At 41.5% G+C, this 26,038-nt stretch overlaps 1 protein-coding gene across 3 annotated transcripts in view; it reads right to left on the reverse strand.

Moving 5' to 3' along the window:
* Positions 1-1,829: 1,829 nt before the first annotated feature.
* Positions 1,830-26,038, reverse strand: part of slc8a1b (solute carrier family 8 member 1b) — a 100,130-nt gene continuing 75,921 nt past the window's right edge. The window contains exons 1-8 of one of the 3 annotated variants that reach the window (XM_061689741.1): positions 22,721-22,761; positions 22,500-22,612; positions 16,281-16,441; positions 13,629-13,728; positions 8,448-8,633; positions 8,282-8,371; positions 2,277-2,380; positions 1,830-2,137 (exon numbers count right to left, since the gene is read on the reverse strand). In XM_061689741.1, coding sequence (XP_061545725.1) covers positions 1,865-2,137; positions 2,277-2,380; positions 8,282-8,371; positions 8,448-8,633; positions 13,629-13,728; positions 16,281-16,441; positions 22,500-22,612; positions 22,721-22,722 — 1,029 coding nt within the window. In that variant the 5' untranslated portion in view covers positions 22,723-22,761 and the 3' untranslated portion in view covers positions 1,830-1,864. The other 2 variants (XM_061689739.1, XM_061689740.1) reach the window with 2 other exon arrangements.

The following is a 26,038-nucleotide window of genomic DNA, read 5'->3' on the forward strand; positions in this document are numbered from 1 at the left end:
AAGCCAAGTCATAAGACCTTGCGTGTGTCAGTTTCTGCCACAAGACTGAATGAAAAATACTTTCAATTACCTTTAAAGACCCTGTAAAGTGAATTCAGTGACCGTGGCTACTGTAGAGTGCCTCGTTGTTGGCTGTGAGTGCATGCAAATCATGCAGAGAAAGGCAGAAGAGCAAGGAGGGGGGATTTTATGATTTGTTTTAAAGTCTAACTTGAGAGCCAGCATATGGACAGGGGCGTCACACTCTGGTGCGGCTGCTTTAGAGTGCCTCGTTGTCGGCTGTGAGTGCACGCACGTCACGGAAAGAAGGTAGAAAAAAGAACGTTGTTCGAGAGATTGATTTTTCACCATTTTGAATCCTCATTTTATTTACTGGGCCATTTTTTCATTTGTTTTGATATAATGTAAATTTGAGCAGGTTTGTCAACAACTCTCTTCTCTGCGGCGTGTCAAATTTACATTTATTTTCACTTTACAGGGAGTTTAAATGAGACATATGATGCCTCCCTGCCACCATAAATGAAACAGTTCCCAGCTCTCTGAATACATTTTGCTCAGTCAAAATACTCCAAAGGTCAAGAATTACCGACACTTTTTTTAATTTTATTTTTTTACGCAGGATTATTCGAGTACCTTAAAGACGAAACTACGAGCAAGGTGACAAATTGTGGCTCAGGGTAGGTGGTCGTAAATGTAGGTCAGCCCTTCAGGATTTGGAATGGTTCACTGATTGTTCGGGGGGGGGGTTGCGGTTTAAGAAGTACATAAAAAACGTGAAGCGAAAACGAAATGGCGGCGAGGCATCGGAACATGAGGTTTCACAGAGTGGTACCTAAATTGTTTTTTTTTTTTTTTTGTACATCTACTGTACATTAGTGGAAAACAAACACATAAAATTAATCTCTATATATTTATATTTATATATATTTATATATGCACTCGTAATACTCTTAACAGTTTTAAACGGTACGGCGGCCACGTTGTCCTATCAGACGAGGCCTTCTTAAAGGTATAAGCACACATTTTCATAACCCCCTTCTACAGTATAAAGACACCCAGGAGAGCGCAACCGGGAAAAACATTCGCAGTGAGCCGCATTCCAAAAAAAAAAAAAAAGAAAAACGCGAGTAAGCTCAGCTTTACTTACGTCTCAGGGATGACGACTCAGCATTTCTATAGGCCAACGGAAAAAAAACAAAACGCATCGGATACTTTCAGTCACGCGGCAAAAACAAAGAGGCGAAGAGTTTTTTGTCGTTGTTGGCTGTTTGTTTTCACAGTACTTGACGACTCGGTACTTAAGTCCCTAAGCAGCGGTGATGTCCACACACACACACACACACACACACACACACACACACACACACACACACACACACACACACACACACACACACACACACACACACACACACACACACACACACACACACACACACACACACTGGCTCTCCTGTGGCCGTGTTGTCAGTATGGTCCGCTCATGCATGGACTCACAAACACAACGAATCAGTCTCGGTCGCACCACTTAAAAATTCTACCAGCTGTGTGAGCTCTACGGACGCCAAATTTAAAGACCTTTTTTTTTTTTTTTTTTTTTTTTTTTTTGAAGTGGCTTTTGTTTTAAGTTAAGTCAAGAAATGCATTCAAATTCAAGTGCCTGTGATTCCGTGTCCACATTTCCTTCGCTTGCGTCTCTAGACGCGCTGGCGCATTTTCCAATCCTTCATCCATTCTTCCATCAGTTCATCCGCAAAAAAAAAAAAAAAAAAAAAAAAAAGGGGAGGGAGGGACTGATAGGCCGACCTGACCGCCTTGAACTCCCCCCCCTAAAAATCCCCCTTGGACCGGCTTTTTCGCCATCCTAGAAGCCCTGGATGTGGCAGTAGGCTTCCAGCGAGGAGAAGAGGATGTAGAGGAGCCACAGGCTGACGAACAGCATGGTGGTCAGCACCTTGGCAGTCCGCGGCCCGCCCAGCTCGCCGCCGATCTCGGGCCGCCGCCGGTACATCAGCATGGCGACGCAGATGAAGGCAAAGATGGTGAAAAGCGTGACGGAGAAGGCCAGCTTGCCCGGGTCCACCCGGAACTCGTTGCCGTTGCTCTGGTGGTAGATGGCGGCGATGGACCACGCCACCTGCCACGCAAAAAAGAAAGCGGTAAAGTAGAAAAGAAAGTTGAGCTTTTTCAAAAGGGGATCTCAGACGTGCGAATCCACGCCGTAGCTTAGCGAAAAGCTGAATGAAAACAGTCATCGGTCGAAGGACGGCACGCACCCCGATGCCCAGGAACACATTGACGGCATTCGAGCCCGTCACGTTGCCAATGGAGGCGTCGGCGTACTGATCCTGGATGGCCGCCACCTTGCTGGCAAACGTGTCTGCGGAGGACACGCGCAGAAGGCATCAAAAAGACAACACGATGTATTCATTAGCCGCATAAATTGCACATTTCATATTATGAGGCTCGAACGGCGCGTTTTAGATTTATGGTCCTACTGAGTGCACTGCAACGTTTCATTTTCCACCAAGACGAGATGAAAGCGTGACTTTTATTATATTTAAAAATGAAATGAGAAAAAAAAATGGAATTTTTACGGCTATTGTATGTCACATCACAGGCCAATCAAATTAACAAAAAGATGAATTATAGTAAATTAATCATGTATTATGTATTAGTTTCAATTTAGAACAATTGTGAAATGAATAAAATGGGGATAGAGTAAAAATATTTTTTGTATTACAGTAGTTGAAATTCAATAAGTGGTTTCTCTGCTGCTACTACTAGTCGTACTCCCACTAATAATAGTTTTAAAATAAGAAAAAAAAAACATCATACTGATTATTTTCTCTGTAATTATTGAAATGAAAACAAAAATGGAATTTGATGTCGGTCCCACAACAATATTCAAATGATTACTTTTGTATAGTAAAACAGCTTTCTTAGTGTGGATTTCCATTCAATAGCATTCAGTCTCAAAGAAAGTGTCCAACTTGTCCAACAATTCCTTCGCCTAACTGCCCGTGGAATGACTCTGGGAACTTTCCCGACACTTCCGCTGAAGTTCGAAAGTTGTGCTCCACAACATCTGCGGGCGTCCAAAGAGCGAGCAGGCGGTCACAGGTCAGCGGCTCCTCTCCATCAGCGACTCTTTCACAAGTGCGCCGACGAGAGGAAGAGGGCAAAGAAGAAGGGATGCTTTCCCTTGAAACGTCAGCCAAAACGGATGATGCTGGGAAGGAAGAAAAACGAAAAGAGGATGACGGGAGCACCCGAAGGAGGCGGCGGTGCGGAAGGGTTGCGAGGCAATGGGCCAAAGATAGAAAAAAAAAAGGCAGCAAAGAGAAATCTCCCAACTCGCCGTGAAGCTTCAAGGACCTTCTGCTCTCTTTCATGTGTGCGTGTGTGTGTGTGTGTGTACGTGTGTGTCTGCACGTCACCTGCCTCCATTTTGAGGCCACGCCTCAATCGCATCACATCGCTCGTTGCGATGTGATGCGATTGAGTGCTCGTTGGCCTTTCCCCAACGCCTGGCTGTCAATCAAACCTCCACCCGTTTCTCTCTGAGCACAGGCGGCCATTAGAGCGACGCTAACGGCAATCTGTTGAGTTGACTTCATTTCCTTCTCCTCTCCCGCGGTGGCCTCGGGAGGACGATTGGGGAAACTTTCTTTCCCTCTGGGGCACATTCAAGCGCCGCCTCGCCAACGGGTTCAACACATGCTTCGGTGAAGACTTTCAACAAACCGGCGATGCAATTCTTTTTTTTTTGTGAGCTTCAGCTGATTTTCAAATACAACTAATACAAAAAAAAAAAAAAAAAGCACATTCTCAAGATTTTTAAATATACTAAATAGACAACCAAAAAACAAATATTTAATAATATATAACAGCTAATTCTTTTTCTTTTTAGGAAAACGCAAAAGCTTCATTTCATTTGGCATTCTCGGCTCAGTGTAATTTAGACTGCTGTTATTGGATAAAAACTTTACGTTCGTCACCCAAAGTTGAGGAAACTTGGTTTATTAATACAAAATAACAACGATAGGCTCTTGTCTTGATCGTCTCCAATGGGAACCAAAGCAGGAACTTAGAACCAAGGAGCCAAACTGGGATTTCTGGCATAGGGTCTGTCGCGGAACTTAAACGTATCCGTATTGACGCATTTCATGATGCCAGATGTTCTCTTGTCTTATTCATGGCAGGTGTGTTTCTGTCATGTATGAAACTCAAAAACAAAGTTGCATAAACATGTTGAACGTGTGACCAGAAGCAATATGCTCCATAGCGGAACTTGAAAGCATCCGCATTAAAGCACTTCATGATACCGGTTGGTCTCGTCATATTTATGACTTTCTGTCATATGAAACTCAAAAACTTTCTGTCATATGACACTCAAAAACCAATTTGCATCGACATGTTCAACATGTGACCAGAGCGCATTACGCTCTTTTAGCGGAACTTGAAAGCATCCGCATTAAAGCACTTCATGATCCCGGATGGTCTCGTCATATTTATGACAGGCGCCTTTCTGTCATATGAAACTCAAAAACAAAGTTGCATAGCCGTGTCCAGCGTGTGATCAGAGGCAATATGCTCTTTAGCGGAACTTGAAAGCATCTGTATTAAAGCACTTCATGATACCGGATAGTCTCTTGGCATATTTATGACAGGTGTTCTCATTTTCTGTCACATAAAACTGAAGAAGAGAACTGCACATGTTCAATATGTGGAGGAAGGCCATAGGGTCTGTATCGGACCTTGAAAGCATCCGCATTAAAGCACTTCATGATCCCGGATGGTCTCGTCATATTTATGACAGGCGCCTTTCTGTCATATGAAACTCAAAAACAAAGTTGCATAGCCGTGTCCAGCGTGTGATCAGAGGCAATATGCTCTTTAGCGGAACTTGAAAGCATCTGTATTAAAGCACTTCATGATACCGGATGGTCTCTTGGCATATTTATGACAGGTGTTCTCATTTTCTGTCACATAAAACTGAAGAAGAGAACTGCACATGTTCAATATGTGGAGGAAGGCCATAGGGTCTGTATCGGACCTTGAAAGCATCTGCATTAAAGCACTTCATGATACCGGATGGTATCCTGCCATATTTATGACAGCTGTTCTCATTTTCTGTCATATAAAACTGAAGACGAAAACTGCACACACGTTCAACATGTGAGGGAAGGCAAAAGGGTCTGTCTGTTGCGGAACCTGAAAGGATCCACATTAAAACACTTTATGAGGACTTTACTGCGCTTTGTCCAAAAGCACAGAAGTTGTATTGTGGCTCATTTAACTCAGCAGCGGTCCCAGAAGGCTAACACTCTGGCAAGCTTCATTTCCGTCATCTCCAGGATCTGAAAGTGTCTGAAACTAAAAATGTTCATGAATGTCTTGAGTGGCCCAAAGCATTTTTTTTTCTTCTTTTTGCCACTTGAAAAGGTCAACGTGAACGAACATAATGGACTCTGCCATCCACGCTCCACTTCCAATCTACGCTGCGCCGGCTTGAAAATGATTGTCTACGTCGCTAAGCGTCGCATAAAGCGGGCCTCGAGGACACACTATTTTGTCAACACTTCCTGCTGATTCGAGTTTTACTTGGCAGTGAAAACGAACGAAACTTGTGGAACGATCCAGCTCAGGCGTTTACAACCACTGTTTTTTTTTTTTTTTTTTACTTCCTCGCAAACAGTTGATATTGTTTTCTCTCTGTGTGTGTGTGTTGGCGGGGATAACTGTGATAAACGAGGTTAATCGTCACGGAAACCGCCGCGCAAGACATGATTTATGAACTGCAAAACCCAAATAACTGCGGGTCTGTTTTGTGTGTGCGCTAATAAGACTAAATGGCGAGAGGGGCTGCTCGCTTTGCCTCGATTTTGTGCACTACGCTGTGCGGTGTGCGCGTTTTTCTGTGTGTGTCTCATGCATCATGTTAATGCCTGAGCTTTGTAAGGCCGCCTGAGCCTGACATGACAAATAGCCGCATGCTAATAACACACTGTGGTGGTGGCGGCGTGTAATCACAGCCTCGCAGTAGTTTGTCCACATGCATGACACCTCCAGCAGGTTTGCCTGTTTGTGTGTGTTGAAACATTAAACGAAGCAAATATTTGTCTGTTGAATCCAATATTTTACAGTCTGTATTTGTTTGTCCTGCGTGAACGGCACTGACGCTGAATGAGGGGACGGAAAGGGATCAACAGAAGTGTAAAACTATTTGTGGCACAGGCCTTTTAAAAGCCACTCTCACACTGCCTGACAAAGTCTGCTTTTTACTGTGACACTATTTTGTGTCAATTCTTTGCATTTGAACAAATTTCCTCGATCGATAAATCGGTGAAATCCAGGACCAATTGATGTTTTTTTTTTTTTTTTTTTGCGTTGAGGGGTCAATTTTAACTGTATATTAGGCTTGTCTATGTATTGCTCCCCTAACTTCCGATTCCACACGTCCTCTTTAATTCAATTTGGGGTTGATTTCTAAATAGGTACGTAATTGTACTTGCTAGTTTGGCCTTTTTGGTTTAAATTCTTTTTTTAAAGCCTTTTTGGTTTACATTTCAAGGGTACGGTAGTAGTTGGGCCGCACGATATTGAAAAATAAACAAATAAATAAATAATACTTTGACCCTGCGATATATATTGCGATGATAAAAAAATACAGGTTAACACAAATGTAACGTTTCGACCAGCACACGTTTCTCCTTTTCCCTCTCTAGAAAAAGTATGCTCAGTACAGCACGAAAGTATACGAAGTCATTTGTATGAAGTCGACCTGTATTTAAATACACTGTTGTATTGAGCAATAGTCCAACCCGACATGAAGTTAAAATGACATCTTTTCATCCCCACTTATACTGTCGAGTCATTAGCACATTCTTAACACTATTCATTTGTTTTTAATCAATCTGTCATTCCATACCTACGCATGCATTTGTTCAGTGCTAATCTTACGAGCACGTCCAACCGGGTCGCTCTGCTGGTCACCTATTATTCCAGTTGATTGACTGCCTATCAGTACGCCAAGATTGCGCAGGACTTTGCGTTGTGACGACTGCGCACACGTAGTACATTGCGACGATGATGCTCAAACGACATATTGCGCAGCCCTAAGTAGTCGTCGTCACTTCTTCCAGTAGCAACAACAACATGATCTTGATGAATAAAAATGGATTTAATGAGTTCATCAAACTCCAATAACTGACATGTAGCTCTGTATCTAGCAGCTGTTTGTTCCTTTCATGGTCATCTAACTGTTCACTGCCTCAACCCCAACCTCCCTACTTCACTGGCTGATTGTTTTTAAAAGGCTGCTTTAGTAATACATCATTTACTGCAACGTGGCCTCGCTTCTTTATTTTCCCGCCAGACGGAAATGTGCAGAAAGGAAACGAGAGGAATAAATCTCTTGCTCAAAATGGCCGCACTGAATGGCAAATGTTGTGCAATACAACACAAATCTCCAAAATGAGAGACCCTGGGGGAGAGTCTTGTGCTCGTAAAGGCCTCGTGAAGCCGAAACGGGAAGAAAATCCAATAGTGGAATACAGCGAATGCCCACAGTTCATCGCAGATTTTTAAGCAGTTGTTTTTTTCATGGGTCTTTCCAGGCAAGTCCGAATTTACAATCGCGCACCCGCAACATGCCGGGCAGCAATGAGGCCTTCTGGAAGACGTGTGGCGTAACTAAGAGCAAGAAGAAAAGGCAGAGAAGGTCCCCAACGAAGCTCCAGTAAGTCATTGTTCCTCCAGAGCAGAGAGAATATATGCCTGTGAGTATTGTTGTTTACTGTTTGTACGTGTTGCTGCTCCACGTGTGCTAAAGCAGCGGTTGTTTGAAGGCTAAAAATTGCCGTGACATCTATGCTAGTTTCTGTTAGCTTTAAGCTAGCGGACTTTTGTGAGCCGTGATTGACATTTTGGTGTTTAAATGTGCAAATTGAAATTCTCTTTTGTGTGTCGTGTCAGTTTTACAATAAACTTTAACTGGGTGTGACTTTATTTTTTGCAGTCTTCTTTTAATTTTCTTGAAGTGATGTTATATGATAGTCTCCCATTTCGTGACACAGAGAGAGTCAGAACAGGTGCTAAGAAATACTTTGTAATAAATTGAAATGCGTTTAAAAGCATGCGGGATAGCTAAAACTCAGAATTTAAAAAAGAAAAGTGATATGGTCTTTTTATATTGTGAATTCTCCCCAATTGTGGGTGAGTCTGAAACGCATCCCGTGCGATAAACGGGCGTTCACTGTATTCGGGATGAGCTCACCTGGTACCGACGTTCCCAACGCGACAAACACCACGGCGGTGACCGAGTCCTTCAGGCCCACCGTGCAGCCGAAGTGAGACGCCAGGTCGCCTGTAACCGCGCGATCGTTAGTGTAACATGGTGAACGCACGCTAGCGCAGGCACACGCGGCGGCGCGGTGTCGTACCGATGACGGCGGTGAGCAGTCCGATCATGCAGATGGACACGACGAAGCACGCCCAGCCGTTCCAGTAGTCGGTGGGCGGCACGAAGGCGAACAGGACTTTCCAGAAGACGGTGAGGAAGTGCATCACGTAGTCGAAGCAAGACGGCAGCTTCTCCTCGCCGCACTCGTCGTCCTCGTCGTCCTCGCCTGCGCAAAAGGTAGGAAGGAGGGAGAAGGGTTCAAAGAGATTTCATATTGAATAAATAGAAGAAATGACAATCATGTTGTTTTCCTTAAAAAAAAAAAAGAGCACAATAAATATATAAAAAGTATAAATAATATGAAATATTGAAAACATCACAACAAGATGAAAATAACATTTAGTTAAAAAATGAAATTCAATTTATAAAAATCAACTTTAAAAAATATGAAATAATAATATGAAAAGTAAAATGTAAACAAGTCAAGAAAATAAAAATACCTATAAAAATAAAAGGCTGAAATATATTTGCAAACTCTCATACAATTATACAAAAACACAAAAATATTAAAATCCATTAAAATAATAATTATAATAATAATTAAGAAAATACATGAAAAAAATAAAAAGAACATATTGGAATAAGTAATAATAAGTAATTGATCATACATTTTTTTCCAAACAAGCTAATAGAAATACAAAATAATAGTAAAACAAGTTTAATAATGAAACAACGTGAAATCAAAATACGAATAAAACAAAACATTTCAATTTATTTTGATATGAATTATATAAATAAATATTTTTACGAATTAGAATAATTTAATACAATGATATATTACTATCATTATTTTAATAATAATATTAAAATAATAAAATGAAAAATAAAAACGATATTCAAAAATATAGTAAAACTAAAATATAATAATAATAATAATAATGACTACAACAAAATAAATTGAACATTTAAAACATTCACCCACACCTACTAGGGTTGGCACCATCAACTCAATTTCCTTGAACATTTAATTGAACAAAAAAGATGGCTATTCCTTATTTATATTAGTTTTCATGGATGTATATGCTATATATTGATCAGAATAATGTGGCCCTGAGGAGTTGTGCCCTGGCGGAGCTCGGCGTGGATGGAGCTCAACTTCCAATAGTTGACCTCATGTTGTTTACCTTCTTTAGACGGCAAACTCATTGAGACTTTTATGTGGTTTAAAAATAAATGTTTCCTTTTTGAGAGGTCAGCACATGGCCATTAATCCGCTAATTAAGTATAAATAGAATGGCGAGGAGAAGGTCAGGCTACCCCCCCCCCCCCCCCTCGAGTACCTCTGTGCGTTAATTAGAAGGGTGCGTCTGTCCACAGGGAAGCAAGCGCTGCAATACATTGGAATACGCTCTGATTGGCTGCAATCTATTCACAACATTGACTTGAAGTGATTTTAATGCGTCACGATCTTGATTAGAGTGCACAATTTACGAAGTTGAACTCTACTTGGTGTTAGATACAACATTTCTGTTCTTTATGTTTTTGTTTCTTGTGTTCTTTCACACCGCACAGAAGAAAGCGGGCCTTCGCTAACCCTTCCCACAAAGTCGGAAGCAAGCAAAAAATGTCACGGTACGGTAAAGAGTGAGGATTCGGGGCTCGAGTCCAACCTCATAAACTGTTTTAAAGGGAAAAATGATTATAAAATTATACAAATAAATTGGCTGTCTGCAGTGCCCCCATCAATTTAACAACCATGTAAATCTTTTTTGAAGCTGTTTATTTGTGAGAGGGTGTTTGTGAGCAAGCCTTGCTGACACATTATTCCGATCAATACGTATCACCAAAAACATAAGTGAATGTAAAATGATATTTCATGAAATATTAATCGTTCCTTTTCCCAATTAATAGTTTTTAAGATTTACTCAAACGGCCATCACTCGTAGACATGATTGAACACACATTGTTCTATCATGTGGGTGCTCACCATTACCTTCGTACTTTATTTTCCCATTTTCTTACATTATTTACATTTTGACCTATTTTATTGTTATTTTAGTTTTTTTTTTTAAAAACATCTATTAATATTATTATTTTTCCTTTTTTTTTACAATGTATTATTTCAATATTTGTATTTTATTATTTTATAAAAATATTTGAATATACATATTGTACAATACTATAAATTCTTTATTTTCAGATGATTTTATTTTGAAAAAAACATTGTACTGTATTTTTTTTACACACATTAATATATTAAACTCATATTAATAATAATATTTTTTTTAAATATTAATTTGATCTGCTACTTTCCATTTTTTCACATATCCTTATTTTATTCATTATTTTTTCATGATTATTTCAATGTGTTTAAGTGTATTTGAAGTCAAACCAATACCCGCACCCACAAACCAACGCACACACACACACACACACACACACACACAAAATACCCAGACAGGTAGATAACATTAACCTTAATCTGATTGTTTCGAGTAAACAAAGCAGCTACTCATCAGTAAGAGCAGCTAATCAATCAATCAACTCACAAAAACTTATTGACATCATGCGATCATGCGTCCGTCATATGTGTGTGTCCAGCAAAAGCAATGTGAAGCGCAAAGTTGGACCAAGCATGTGTTCCTTTCAATTTATATGTAATATTAGCGGCCTCATTTATATACGATGGGTGGCATGGTTACACGATCGCACCCACCTACCGGCCGATCACCGCTGACTGTAAACACTTCAACACCTCCTGCGTGTGAATCCTACGCACACCGGCCGCTCGCCACAATCCGACACTCAAATCAAGATACGTGGACAAAAGTATTCGGACACACGAAATGAACAATTACAGTCCGAGGTGTACCAATAGTACCAATCGCATCAATAGGGATGTTATAGAAGTATACAATATGTGTGATAATCGATACATCGGAAGAACACGACGTATGATACATGACGATTTGTATGGAACTGCGAAAGAAAAAAACTCAGAAAATTGACACGTATGACACTGTTAATACGTGACAAAACACAGAACAAAAATCGTCAACAAGTATGACAATATCGATATTTGATTATATCGATACAATATCGTTATACAGTAGTTATATGATACACTACACTACAGTACATAACTGAAGAAGACAAACCCATATACAGAGTTCCCTCGCCACTTCGCGCTTCACGTTTTGCGGCTTCAGTGCTTCGTGGGTTTTTCCAAAATATTCATAATTTTTGTAATTTTTTTTAAAATACAGCCATATCGGCATCCATATTGCGGAAGGACGCGTTGTTTCATGATGCGCGCGAGAGAAGGTTTCGCTGCATGCCAAACAAAGAGATGCCTCTACATGCCTGTACTGTATGTGCACTCATACAAGGCGCGTGATTGGTTCCCGGCGCGACATCGACCAATGAGCGCACGAGTGGATTTATCCCGTGAGCTGATTGGCTGCGCGTCATCGCAACCTCACCCGTCATCTTCCCTTGTTGTGTCTCGCCAGTCTCGTCCACGCTGTTGTGTTCCCAATAACTTTTTTTGTTTAAGCGATGATTTTTTTTGATTAGTTAAGCAAGCCCTTACAATGCCGCCAAAGCATGAATGTTAATTACTGCATAAGGTTTTAGAATTAAAGATTTAAGTAAATACGTGTACTGTTGTAATCTTTGTCTCAAATATGTAAAGTATAAATACTGTTTCCATATTTTCAACATTCTGGTACCCACATCTACATCCACGAAAATTCCTAGTTAGGGTGGGGGGGGGGGGGGGGGGGGGTGGGGGTGGTGCTGAGGGGGGTTCAAATCCTACTTTGCGGTTTTTCACCTTTCGCGGGGGGTTCTGGTCCCCATTAACCGCGAAAAACGAGGTAACACTGTAGTATGACAGTATCGACATTGTATGTACCGACACTATGTATAAAAGAAAATGACATCTATGATACGTTGCATTATCTACAATGTTCCTGGTTTCATTCAAAGCAGCACAGTATTTGGACGAACGAGAGGTCGGAGAACACATCCCTGAGGAACGCCTCTCTTCTTATTCCCTCTCATCTACAGGTGATGTGCAGATCATCTTCATCCACTCGGCCATTACTCAAAGTCTTCCATCAATTACCCGGCGCAGCCTCAGAGATAATGGCCCTGACCCGGGCCGGCCGCGACGCGGTGGCTGGATTCGACACACTTTAACTGGCCACGAAAGGCAATTAACCTCCCGTCTTGCGCTTAAAACGCCTAATGAGGTGCGGCAGCCACAGGAAGGTAGAAACTCACAGAAGCTCAAAAACAACTTTAAAGCCAATCGTCTTCAGGTTCGGAAGGCCCGAAGAAGCAGTTAGGTGTCACTTCGGTGCAGCTTTAAGAGAATAGACCTCAGACAAGGACCAAGAATCCTAAACATGTCTCAGGCAAGACTCCACTCCTGTAGGTGGCAGTAACTTTCTTTACTGTGGCTCCATCTGTTGGATCTTGTGGGTCACTCCCCTTATTTGGCCCCATAACGGTCAAACAAATCAATATTCCTTAAGCTGGCAATTTTTGTGGAAAAGTTGCATGCGTGGAATGTACCGACAATCGTCTTTTATTTCAACACACATTTTTGGTGATTGATGTGATATTTAGGAGAAAAGGGTAATGAGAAAATTGTTGCGTAAAATGTCCAACTTATTTAAACTGAATAAGACACTTATGATGTCAACGTAAAAATACATCCATTTGCATTTGAATCAGCTGATTTATAATTTTGACTGCTTGCTGCATGTTAGTGAATACAGAAAACCGAGGAGAACAAACAACATTTGAGGCTTTTGTGTTGGAACCAATCACCTCTAAAGGTTTCATATGAACACATCAATTATATGTAAAGGCACCAGAAGCGCCTCCAAGGCGAACTAAACATCACATCAGATGATTTCTCGGCCACGGTTCTTTGGATCCTCTACTGGTTGCCTGGCAACAACATCCTAACCACACTTCAGGAAGTGGCACCTCTGAAAGTAGACAGATGGCCTGACCTTTACATACATTTACAAACATCAGCCTTTTTCCAAGCTGTCGCTTTCGAACTTACGGAGACCTACCGAAAGACACTATCAATTATCAGTCAATTAATGTCAATTTGACAACAGTTAAGTGTATTATTCAGGAAACAGGCAGAAAAAGGGTACCTTTAATGTACATGATCCTGTATGTATCCGGTGGGTATTACCTGCGCTCACAGTGATGGCCTCTATGAACTGGTCTCTCCAGCTGTTAGTCCCCACCAGCAGAGCCAGATTGGTCTTCTTTATCAGTTTGTCAACGGTGTTCTGTCAAAGACCACAAGAATTGAATTGTTAAAGTTAACGTTTTTTTCCATTTTGTTTGCACACAACTCTTGAATTTGGACAAATTATTAAAAAACAAAACAAAACAACAAAAAACAAATACTCAGCAGAGATTTGGATGTTTTGGGGCAGGTGGAACAGTGCCCCAACAGATTCAGTAGATGGTGTTGTGTTGTTCTTTCCAAAGTGAAAACTCCTTTAAAACTCCTTTGTTATTGTTTGCAGAGTAATTTTCTTACTAGCGTCGCTCCCTGTCCTTTGTGTGCTACAACGGGCAGGAAAGCCCAAGAAGTTGTGTAACGTTTGTGTATCTTTTTTAATTAGACTTTGGTGTACAATAATTCATGCCAACATGTTGCAATTGGTTGCACACAAACTCTTAACCGTCATAACAATTTAAATTTGGGTAAACACCTTCTTAAAAAACAAACACTTAGTGGTAATTTAGCAACAGGGGCAAGTGTGACAGTGCCGCAACAGATTCAGCAGATGGTGCTTTGTTCTGTCCAAAGTGAAAATTAATGTACACAAATAATCTAAAAATCCATAGTGCTGTTTGTCTTGTAATTTTCTTATTACCGTTTCACTGTGTCCTTTGCTATGACGTCACTTTGTATGGCTTTTGTTATTGGACTTTTAATAATAATATTTTAATAATCTATGTAACATTAGCGATCTTTACATAAGTCTTTATGTTATCACCACTATTAGGTTGTTGTGCACAAACTTGTAATAGTCGTAATAACTCCAATTTGGACAAAAAAAATAAATAATAACATCCAGGGTCCATTTTTCATTCGGGGCAGGTGGCACATTGCCCTACCACAGGGGGGGCCAACTAGTCAGAGACTAAGAGCCACTTTTTTTCCCTGTGTTACTGCAAAGAGCCACATCATACACATGGGTACACATGAACATCATCTTTTAATCATGTATGCACGCATACACAGACCTCTGTTCAGCCAGATCTAATGAAAATAACCACAGCAACATGATAATATCAGTAATTTTCAACAGTTAACATTGTGTGCACTGTCTCACACACACACGAACTCTCAGTTCATTTTTGACGCATGTCATGTGACAGCTCCCGAAGAGCCGCATGAAACTAGTTAAAGAGCCGCATGAGGCTCGCGAGCCGCGGGTTGGCCACCCCTGCCCTACCAGATCCAGCAGATGGTGCTGTGGTGAAAATAAAGTCATATTGTGTGTATACAATTAACTCATCTAAAAATTCTTAGTGTTCTTTGTGAAGTGATTTTCTTCCTTGCGACTCTCTAATGTGCAGCAGAGCCCAAGAGTTTCTTGGAACTTCATGTGTGCCTTTTTTTGTTTTTTATAATATGACTTTGGTGCAATATAATTTAGGTCACGTTGTCATTATTACGGCAAAACAACATTATTACACACAAAACAATTCTGCTTGCAAGTGTGTGTGTTGCCATGTGTTTGTGTGAGGCTTTATCTTCATCCCTCTAAGATCCATTCAACACAATTAGCATCCCGGTTCTCCCTCTGAAGAGCAAAGAAAGGAGGAGGATAACAGTCCCGCTGCTCGGCTAATTAGCACCGATGCGTGCGGAGGACTACTATCTCCTTATGTCCTTCATAAATACTCTTTAAATGAGTCTGAATAGGAAGGAGAGAATAAAAGACAGAAAGGTGAGAATTTTGCTCCTTCCATTTTGTAGCAATCAAGAAATAAATGTCAATCAAAATAAGCTATGCAGTTCCACTCCAGTCCTGTGGGTGGCAGTAACAGAGTCATGTGGGTGATGTGATATGTTAATATGAGATGACATCGGGCAAATTGTGTGCCATTTGTTTCATGCTGGATGTGTGTGTGCAACTATTTGGCAGGTGAAGTGGCCACAAATCATGGCTGTTATTAATTTGTGTCTTTCTTTACACATACACATACACACACACACACACACACACACACGATGGTGCGTACACTTGTCAAAAGAGCGTGTGGGTGAAGAACAATTATTTCCTGCGAACATCCTCAATCTTTGTGACACTTTGAGTGAATGCGGCGCGTGCGTGTGTGCGTGTGTGTGTGTGTTGTGTATTGTCTTCAGTGCAGCAATTACGAAAGACTTTTTGTCAAAAAAACAAAAAACAAAAAAACAAAAACAAAAGGGCCCCGGCATAACAACATATAACATCACAATACAATAGAGCGCTCTGGTGTCATAGTTTACTTGTTACCATGGCAATTACTTCCCCCCCCCCCCCCCCCCCCCCCCCCCCCCCCCTTCCAAACACATTCACTTACCTGCATCTTGTTTTTCCATACATGGCTCATCATAATTTTGTATTTTCTCTCAATTTGCAAAAATGCATTTTTTTTAACAATATCAAAAAACATGTGTTTCCTGAGGGGGGGGGGGGGAAAAAACATTTGTTTGTTTGAGGTGAACAATGGACTCGCTGATTAATTGGGGCATGGTGTCAAATCCATGAGAGTGGATGCCACTACTCGAGGTAATGCGCTAACTCGTCCCACAAGACTCCACGTTTGACCTTACCTTGAACTCGTAGGATTCTTCGATGACCACCTCCAGTTTGACGTGATCTCCCAGCATGGGCCGACCCATCTCGGCGATGCGCCTCTCCTCCTCGTCCTTCCCCGTCAGGGCCTTTTCTTCCTCTGCAACTTCCTCCGCTTCCTCTTGCTTCTGCTTCTCCTCTGCACAAACACAGGTCGGACTTTTAACTCGAAAAACGTCTCTGTCTGGGGAGGAACTAATGAGTTACACAGGCTAACGTCTGCTCGCGATCAAAAATATAAAATAAATCTGTCTGTCGGTCGGTCGGTCAAGCCATCTGTGTATAAATCAATTGTCTGTCTCTTTGTGTAGCGATCTATCAAGGGAGAGGCTAATACATGACGTGTAGGCTAAGGTTAGCTTACAATCGAAGCATAAAATGCTGTCACAAATGTCATAAGTTTGCAACATTTTCATGTAGCGTGAAATGCAACTACCCGGTAATAATTCCAACCCAAGTACCACATTTTAAAACATTCAAATAGGGGAAAAAGTCATCAGTTCGCTGCTATCATGCCAGTTAGCAAGCTACCTCGCTGTGGTGAAAACAAATACTAAGGTGCAATTGACCCGAGTGAGCTGAACTATTTAAAGTCGAATGATTTGAATTGTGGGAAGAGGTGGTAATTACGTAAAATATTTCTTAATTTGAGAATTTTGGAAGGGAACGAGTGGAATTCTGAAAATGTGAGATTTTGGGGTGTTTTGAAAACAGTTTCATAGATGTCCTGATTGAGTGGATCAGTTTGAATTTGCAATGGTTTTCGTTGGTTGAGAAATGTGGAAGAATGGGGGGGACATTTTTAAATTTCTACATGAATTTGGGAGTTTTGTTATCGAATAAGGAGCAATGAGGGAAATCTGGGGACGTGAATGAGAGCACCGAAGCTATTCAGGAATTAGCTGAACAGTTAAAAGTTGGTATGCATTGAATCATTTGAGAAATGTGGAAGGATTAGGAACATTTTTAATATGTCTGCAATGATTTGGGAATTTTGTTGTGGAAAATGTGGAATAAGGGGAATTGGAGGAATGTCAAAAATCGTTCTGTAGATTTCTCGAAATAGCTAAACAGTTTGACGTTGGAATGCTTTGAATCTGTGGCGAAACGTGAAAGGAGGAGGTAATTCTGCAAAAGGTGGAATACTGAAAAATGTGGGAACTATTTTCAAAATAGTTCCTCGATGTTAACAGTTTCAAGTTGGAATGCTTTGAATTGGTCGAGAAATGTGGAAAGATTCGGTCATTCGTTTGAATGGGCTTTTTCTATTCAGGGAAAATGTGGAATTGTGGGAAAAGTGGGAAGTTTGTGAGTGTGAAAAATGTCCTGAATCAATCAATCAGTTATGAAATGTGGAAATGTGTGAGTTAATTTTGTAAAATGTTTCTTCATTTGGGACCTTTGTCAGGGAAAATGTGGAACACTGAAAAATGTGTAAATGTGTCAAATATTTCCAAGGATGTCCTAAGAGAGCTGAACAATTTAAAGCTGAAATTGTTCGAATCGGTCGAGAAATTTGCAAAATGTCTCATTCATTTGAATGTCATTTTCTTTTCGGGGAAAAGTTTAGGAACGTGCAAAATGTGCTTGAATCGGTTGGGAAATGTGCAAAGGGATATAATGTGGGAAAAAGTGAGGAGATTTCACACAATTAGCAGATTCTAACATTGATGTTATGTAACAACATGGGCGCACGCGAGTGGAGCCAAGGAAAAAGGAGGGCGAGAGGACATTGTTGTCAGACAAAATCTGTCACGTATATTCCCACGGAGATCTGCTGTGTGTATGTGTGTGTGAGGCAGTGAGTTTGTTTGTGTGTGTGTGCGTGCGTGCGTGCGTGCGTGTGGGTCTTGACCCGTGTGTTTTGGGCTGTTTTCCCCTCTCAGGGCTGTTCCTTCATCACACGCTGCACTTTCGGCCCGCCGTGAACTCGCCTCTCGCGCTCCCCGGGCTTTTTCGGGGAAAAAAAAAGAAAGATAAAACAAAATAAACGTGTAATATCACGAGGACATGCGTACATTTCTCTCTCTCTCACGCACACACAAGTCGGATTTGTGTGACCTCACCTGCGAGCTGAAAATGAAATGAAACTAGCCCTTCGTGTTGGATGCCGCAAAGGAGATTCTGAGTCAGCTTTCTTGTGCAACTCCGATGCGAAGGCACGCACTTGTATAACCAGACACATTTAAATATTTAGCAATACAGTGATCACTCCATATTCGGGGGGTTAGGAAACAAGGCCCGGCCCTAAGTAGTAGAAATCGGCAAGTAATGGATGACACCCCCCCCCCACGAAAATGCAATAGTTTAAACCTTAAATATACCCCAATATATAATCCCCGAATAGTTTAACTCATTCACTGCCAGCCAGACGTTTCCAAAACCGAGTTCCCCACATCACCAGCTGTTTCAGACGGATCTTCCAAGACCCACAAAATATTTTGTTCTGTGACAATATAAGCAGTGGACATAACAAAAGAAAGAGTAGAGTCTTGTCTTTCACTAGATAAAATAAAGTTTGTTTCTAGCTTTTTCCATTCTTTAGTAATCAGAAGTAGAACACTAAGAACCGCATCAGATTTTCTCTCAGCGACAACGTGATGAGCCGACATTCACCGCTTAATCTTTATCTGTGACTCAAAAGCTGTGCTGATCTCTCATCCAAAGCGATGCACCGCCGCCATCTACAGGGATGTGTTAGTCATTACAGTTGTTTGCAAACCTGAATTTCAAAGACGAGCTAGTCGAGACCCTTTTTCGACGTCTCCCCGTTGAAAAATGTACTTGACGAATATGTCGGTGGCAGTAAACGGCTAGATGTCAGTTGACGTATATACGAGGACATCGTTTGATGACTTTTCCGATGACACACAAGTACACACGCACACGGCGATCGTAAACACACACCGCGTGTGTGTGTGTGTGTGGACCTACTTTAATGAGTGTACACAGTAGCGTTATAGGTGGTGCAAAGACATAAAATCCCCCTTCAGACAACAAGTGAAAAGCGCAGTAAAAGGTTCGTTCTCTGCAGTGACACCAGCCGCTTCACGTTCAACGTTTATTTCTTCATTTTGAACAAAAATCCCATTTTGTCAAGTAGTCTTCTGACGGGCGTTGTCATAGTCTACTTACTGGTGTCCTCACAGTCTTCTTAATAATGTCATAACGGCCTACTGTACATATTGACATCACAGTACTTACTACACAGTCTTCCTATTGATGTCGTCAATGATGTATTGAGTGGTGTCGTCGCAGTCTTCTCACTGATGTCGTGAGTGTCTAGTGACTTGCAGCGTCACAATCGACTTACTGGTGTTGTCACTGTCTAGTTACTGGCCTTGTTGCAGTCTTACTGGCGGTGTCACAATCTACAACTTGTACTTAGCGGTGTCGTCGCACTCTTCCTACTCGCGTCCTCACTGTCTACTTGCTGATTTTGTCATAGTCTAATGACAGGTGTCATCACTGTTTACATACTGTGTTGTCACAGTGTACAAATGGTTGTCATCCCAGTCTACTTCCTGGTGTCATTACTAATGCCGTCACAGTCGTCTCACTCTACTATTGCTGCCATGACAGTGTACTTACTAGTCGACTGGTGTCATCGCGATCTACTTACTGGAGTCGTAACTGTTTACATTATTGATGTCACAGTCGACTGACTGGTGTCGTCAGTGTCTACTTACTGGTGCTGTCAAACACTACCGACTGATGTCGTCACTGTTTTTTGACTGGTGTCAGAACAGTTTACTTATTGATGTCACGGGGAAAAACTACAGTCACCTTACCAATGCCATCACTGTGTGCTTACTGGTATTGTCACAGTCGACTGACTGATGTCGTCACTGTCTACGTACTGACTTCATAACTAGCCTACTACTGTATAATGTAGATTCATTGTGTTGAACATTTTGGAACGTTTGTAAAAATGTAAATGTCAGTATAAAAAAGAAGATCCCTATCGTTTTAAATAGTTGTGGAGTCAAACAAAGGTCGAGTTAATATGAAAGAGAGTTTTAAAAAACAAGAAGAAGAAGAAGAAGAAGTAGAAGAAGAAGAAGAAGAAGAATCACCTTTATTGTCATGAACATGCATGCATGCACACGAAATTTGTTCTCTGCATTTTACCCATCACAGTGAACACATACACATGTTAGTGGAACACACAGATGCTGGCTTTTGAACTTTGCATCCATAACAGTCCGGATGGTTCTTTTCCTCTTTGGCCCGGAGGAGACGACGTCCACAATTTCCCAAAAACAATTTGAAATGCGGACTCGTCGGACCACAGAACACTTTTCCACGCTCCATCTTAGATGAGCTCGGGCCCAGAGAAGCCGGCGGCGTTTCTGGGTGTGGTTGATAAAATGCTTTTGCTTTGCATAGTAGAGTTTCAAGTCGCACTTCCGGATGTAGCGCCGAACTGTATTTACCGACATTGGTTTTGACACGCGGTGATATCCTTTACACGTTGATGTCGATGTTTTTGATGCAGTGCCGCCTGAGCGATCGAAGGTCACGGGCGCTCAATGTCGGTTTTCAGCCTCTTAAACGTCTTAAACGTATGCCTTCGTAGTGTCTTCAATTAAATATAGGTTGAACATGATTTGCACATTATTGTATTCTGTTTGTATTTATGTTTAACACAACCTCTCAACTTCATTGGAATTGGGGTTGTACTGTACTTCCTAGCCAGAGTGAGGCCCAGCCTCTCTGTGTCTGTTTTTGCGTCCACCCACTATACCCGCTCCACCTGTGAAGACTTTACAAATGTCACAGTGAGAAAGCCGTGACATTTTAAATTCCCCGGCAGCAGATTTCACATCTCGCAGAAAGAAGAAGCCTTGAAAGGTTCTGCATGGCGGGAAAAAGAAGAAAAGAAAAGCCACGAGGAGGAGGAGGAGGAGGAAGATGAGAGGACAGGTGTGATTCCCACTCAAGCAAACCTCAGGAGAAAGGCAAAGGAGGAAAAGGAGAAAAAAAATTGAAAATAAAGAAAAGAGGGACAAGTGCTCAACCTCAATCAAAAGGCCTTTTTTAAAATGGATTTTGCCCAGCCAATCAGCAACAAAAGGTCACCATAATCAAGGAAATGTTATAATTAAATATAATTTTCACTTTTTCATCAGTAGTAAAAAAAAAAAAAAAAAAAAAACGAGACTCAAATCTGTGAAGGTTACTTAATTTAAAAAAATATTGTCATGTATTTCAGTCGTTTTGGCGGGTTAAACATTTAAAAAACTGTTGCGTCCATATTTCTTTTCAAATGATTGATTTTTAGGAATTGAAGTACTACATTCAGAACGTTTTGTTTTACTTGAGTTTAAATTGTTACAATTTTCCCATATATTCCACAATTTTGCAATGAATAACACCATAACATAACAAAGCATGGAAAGGTATGTATTCAAGAGATTGTACAATTTGGTACAGATCTCGATTAAGGTGCTGGATTCGGGGATTTTTGTTTTACTTTTGTTCAATTGGCCAGTTAAGAATTATAGAATACATTTTCATGAATCAAAATGAAGACATATTTGGGACAAAAGAGCTGTCGGATTTAGAAGGAGTTGTTTTTCTGTAGTTTAGTGCAGTGTAGTTTCTCACATTTTCATAATTTGGTAATGCATCTAATAACAAAAGGTATGTATCGGTGAGGGTGTACATTTTGGCAAACATCGGGCTCGAGAACTTAAATTCCTCAATTAAATTGAGGAATTCAAGTTGTTACTCCTGTTCAAGCTACCAAATATAGTATTTCTCCACATGATTTCTCCCCGTGACTAATTCCTCAAGCTTAATGAAGCAAAATGTGATGTGTACGTATTTAAGAAGTTGTGAAATTTGTGCCGGATTTCAAATAAGGTGCTGGATTTAAGGGCTTTTGTTTTATTTCTACTCCAGTTTTCCAAATATGTAACCTTCCCCACAATCTCCTTCATTACCCAATAACAGATGCACGAATCCTAATGACAAAGCATATTTATTGCAAATTTGGATTAAGGTTGGCGGATTCGGGGATTTATTTATTTATTTATTTTTAGTCCCGGTGACGAAACATATTTGGGAGGTTTTTATTCAGCGATGATCCAAATGAAAGTTTACTCGTATAAAACACGATGGCCAGTTGATTGCGGCTGGTTGGGCCCAGTTCTCCTTGCCGTGGGGATTGGGGGGTTTCGGGGGTCTCACACCTGTCCAATCTGTCCTGTTGCATCTCCTCCACTGGGGGGCTTGAAGCAGAATGGAGAAGGAGGACTGCTTATTGTACTCCTCACGGTCTAAGATCCTAACCGTTATGCTCTTCCTGTATGGAATACCCACACACACACACATAGGAGGGTGGTAAATGCATGCATGGTATAAAAACATAGAACCTGGCACAAATGAATGACCAAAACACACACACACACACATGAGGAGGAGATGTGGTGCACAAGGCGGTGATTCGCTCAATGAGGCTCCTGCCGACCTTTGGAGTCGTCGCTCTCCACCAGGCGAGGTTCTCCGATCTCTACGTAGAAGGTTTTGTTCTTCTCGTACTCCTCGTCGTCAATTATTCGCACGTTGATGGTTTTACTGAAGAGGAAGAGGAGGGAGGAGGAAAAGGAGGAAGAGAATGGGAGGAGGGGGGAAGAGAAGCAAAGAGAAAAGTGAGGAAAAGTGGAAAACTAAGAGGAAACAAGGAAGTTTGGGATTTCCCACCTTAAAGAGCAAAACTATTATTTGGTAAGAGTATGTTTTAGGTGTCATAATTCTTCTTCGTGAAGGCTTTCCCATCCTGGTGAACATTTTTGTTCGGTAGCAGTCATAGGCATGAGCCATGAAAACTGAGCTGGAATACTTTGAAAATTCTGCCCCCGAAGCCCGTTTCACATAGCAACATGACATTTAGTAGGCGTGTCTACCATGAATAAATGCACAAAAAAGTCTCAAGAAGCCATGCCCGAAAAGACACAGAAAGTCTGCCGTTTCACTTTAAAGCGGCCATTTTCGGTTCATTTCGGCAATTTACACGGGGGCTTCAGAGCTGTACTTCTCTTCGAAATATTTTGGAAATTCAGCCCCTCAAGCCAGTTCAGCTGAGCCACATGACATTTGGTAGACATGTCTATCGTGAGTAGACGCACCAAAAAGTCTGAAGACGCCATGCTCAAAAAGACCAGTTTGCCATTCTGCTCTGAAGTGGCCACTTTACGGACTCCTTCAGATGAACTTCTTTGGCGGGAATGTTTTGAAAATACAGCCCCTGAAGGCAGTTGGACATAGCAACATGAAATTTGGTAGACATGGCCATCGTGACTAGACGCACAAAAAGGTCTCAAGAAGTAATGCCTGAAAAGACGCGAAAAGTAGCTTTGAAGTGACCATTTGACAGTCATTTTCAAGACTCCTTCAAAGACAAACTTCCCCAAGCTGAGTATATTTAAAAATTCAGCCCCTGAAGCCAGTTCAACTCAGCAACATGAAATTCGGTTGACATGTCTATCATGAGTAGATCCGCCAAAAAGTCTCAAAATGCCGTGTCTGAAAAGAAACAGGAAGTCTGCCATTTTGGTTTGAAGCAGTCATTTTAGAGTTGTCATGTCTAGGTATCCTTCCATGAGATCAGTGACACTACCTTGTAAAACATTCGTTTTTTGTTTGTTGTTTTTTTTTACAGTCATTGCATGTGAGCGGAGCTTGCCGGATCAGCTTGATGATCCGCCGTAAATACGTAATACTTAATTTACCATACTGGTTTTTGTAAGTCTCATAATTAAATTGTTTGTACATCGTTGTACAGCAAAATCATCAAACCCTAACCACGTTAAGACTGCAGTCCAGTGGAGAGCAGGACGCATTTGTTTTGCAAGGTCATGATTCAGCCTCAGGTGGATCTTAATGCGATTAAACGAGAGCGCGGGGCACTCGGAACCACTCAGGGACGGTAATGCTCCTCAAGGCTGGTTTGCTTTCGGAACAAAATTCTGTTCGGTTGTAATGGGATTTGTCTGGCTGAATGAGCAGTGGACGGCACAGTTTGGACAAAAGACTTCAAGCTCATACGAAAAAGATTGCGCTGGAAAAGATAGAAGAGGAGAAGAAGAAATCAGGAGCAACTTCTCTTTAAAGAACTCATCAGCTTTTCAATAGTTTTCGTGCCCGAACAACTGTAACAAAACACTCATCGAGCCGTCACGCAACGACGACGACGCCGACGCCGGGTCGACGGAGTACTTTTCACCAAGCTGTATGTGTGCTCGTTTATCTGCGTTCCCCCATCTGGACCAAAACCCTGCAGATCCAAATCCACTCAAAGGACATCTGAAAGAACGCTTGTAATTCTGCCTACTGGACGTAACAACATAAAACCACATGCAGATGCACACGATGTTGCGAGTGGACACAAAACCTTCCGGTAACAACAAATGACAATGGCTCTTATCAATTGACTTCGAATCATATGCACAGATAAGATTTGTATGCCTAAAAGCAGATTTGTACATACCATAGTGAAACTGAAGCGTACAAACGAGCGCGTTAAGACGAGACACGTAGTTCACGTTGCACTGTAAAGGCACCTCATCGGACTTAATTGTGGCGGCGGCGGAAGACTTGGAGCAGCTCGCTCATTATCTCATTACGGGCGGACAGGTTGCTCGATTCCGCCGCTTGATCCAAACAAAGCAGAGTTCAATCCACCGAGGCACACAAATCAGAGGGGATTAACCTATTAGAGCGGGCGAGCTCGTTTAGAACGGTCCCATACGAGCAGATGGAGAACAGTTCTCCACCTTCTGGACCAAAGAAGCCAACGACTGACAGAGTGCTGCGCTCGCAGTAGCTGGAGGAAGGACGGAAGGATGATGGATGGATCGTGGCAGGATGGAGGAGGGATGGAGGACTTACTGTAAAACGTTGGACGACGCTTGTGGACAGATGGGAGAAGAAGCAACGACAAACGGAGAGAGAATAGAGGAGGGCCGGAGGCCAGATTGCGGAGGAACGAAGGATGGATTGAAGACCAACGCAGGAACGATGGAGAAGGGGTGGAGGAAAACATGGTGGTGGGGAGACGAAATGGAAGACAATTTGTGGAGGTAAAGAAGAAGAAGGGAGGACTTTTTGTGAAGGTATAGAGAAAGAATTGCAACTGAATGTATATGACACACACACACACACACACACGTTTGTTTGGGGGAAACTTTTTCAAAACGAAAAAGAAAAAGATCGACTCCCGTCTCAGTTGAACTCTCTCTGTAAATCATATTGTATATTTAAAATGCAACTCGGGTCAAAGATGACACGTTTTGACGTGTGGGAAAGGCGGCTCTGGTTTTCGATTTTGAAGTTATCATTTCATGGCAGAGAAAATAACGGAGGAGAAGAAACTGGATTTAACGTTCGACGGCATCGTGCAGAAACAATATTTTGCCGGCGACGTCACTCATTGTGTTGCTTCTATACGACGTACATTTAAGGCCGAAAACGTTTGCACGTTTTTGGACTTGAAAATTCCCCTCTGTTGTCAGCTATTGTAAAGCAGTCCAATGTTATGCCTCTGTAATCCATATCTTTATTGTTGTAAGCGTTAAGAGACCAAAAAAGAAGTTATTTTATTCTTTATATATATATATATATATATGTTTGAAATAATTGGCCGATTAATCGGTTATCAGACTTTTATTCTACCAAAATAAATCGGCATTGACCTAAAAAAATCCATATTGGTCGGGCCCTAGTTTGAAGT

This window comes from Phycodurus eques, chromosome 11 (genome assembly GCF_024500275.1).
Source record: "Phycodurus eques isolate BA_2022a chromosome 11, UOR_Pequ_1.1, whole genome shotgun sequence".
In the NCBI taxonomy this organism is placed as follows: domain Eukaryota; kingdom Metazoa; phylum Chordata; class Actinopteri; order Syngnathiformes; family Syngnathidae; genus Phycodurus; species Phycodurus eques.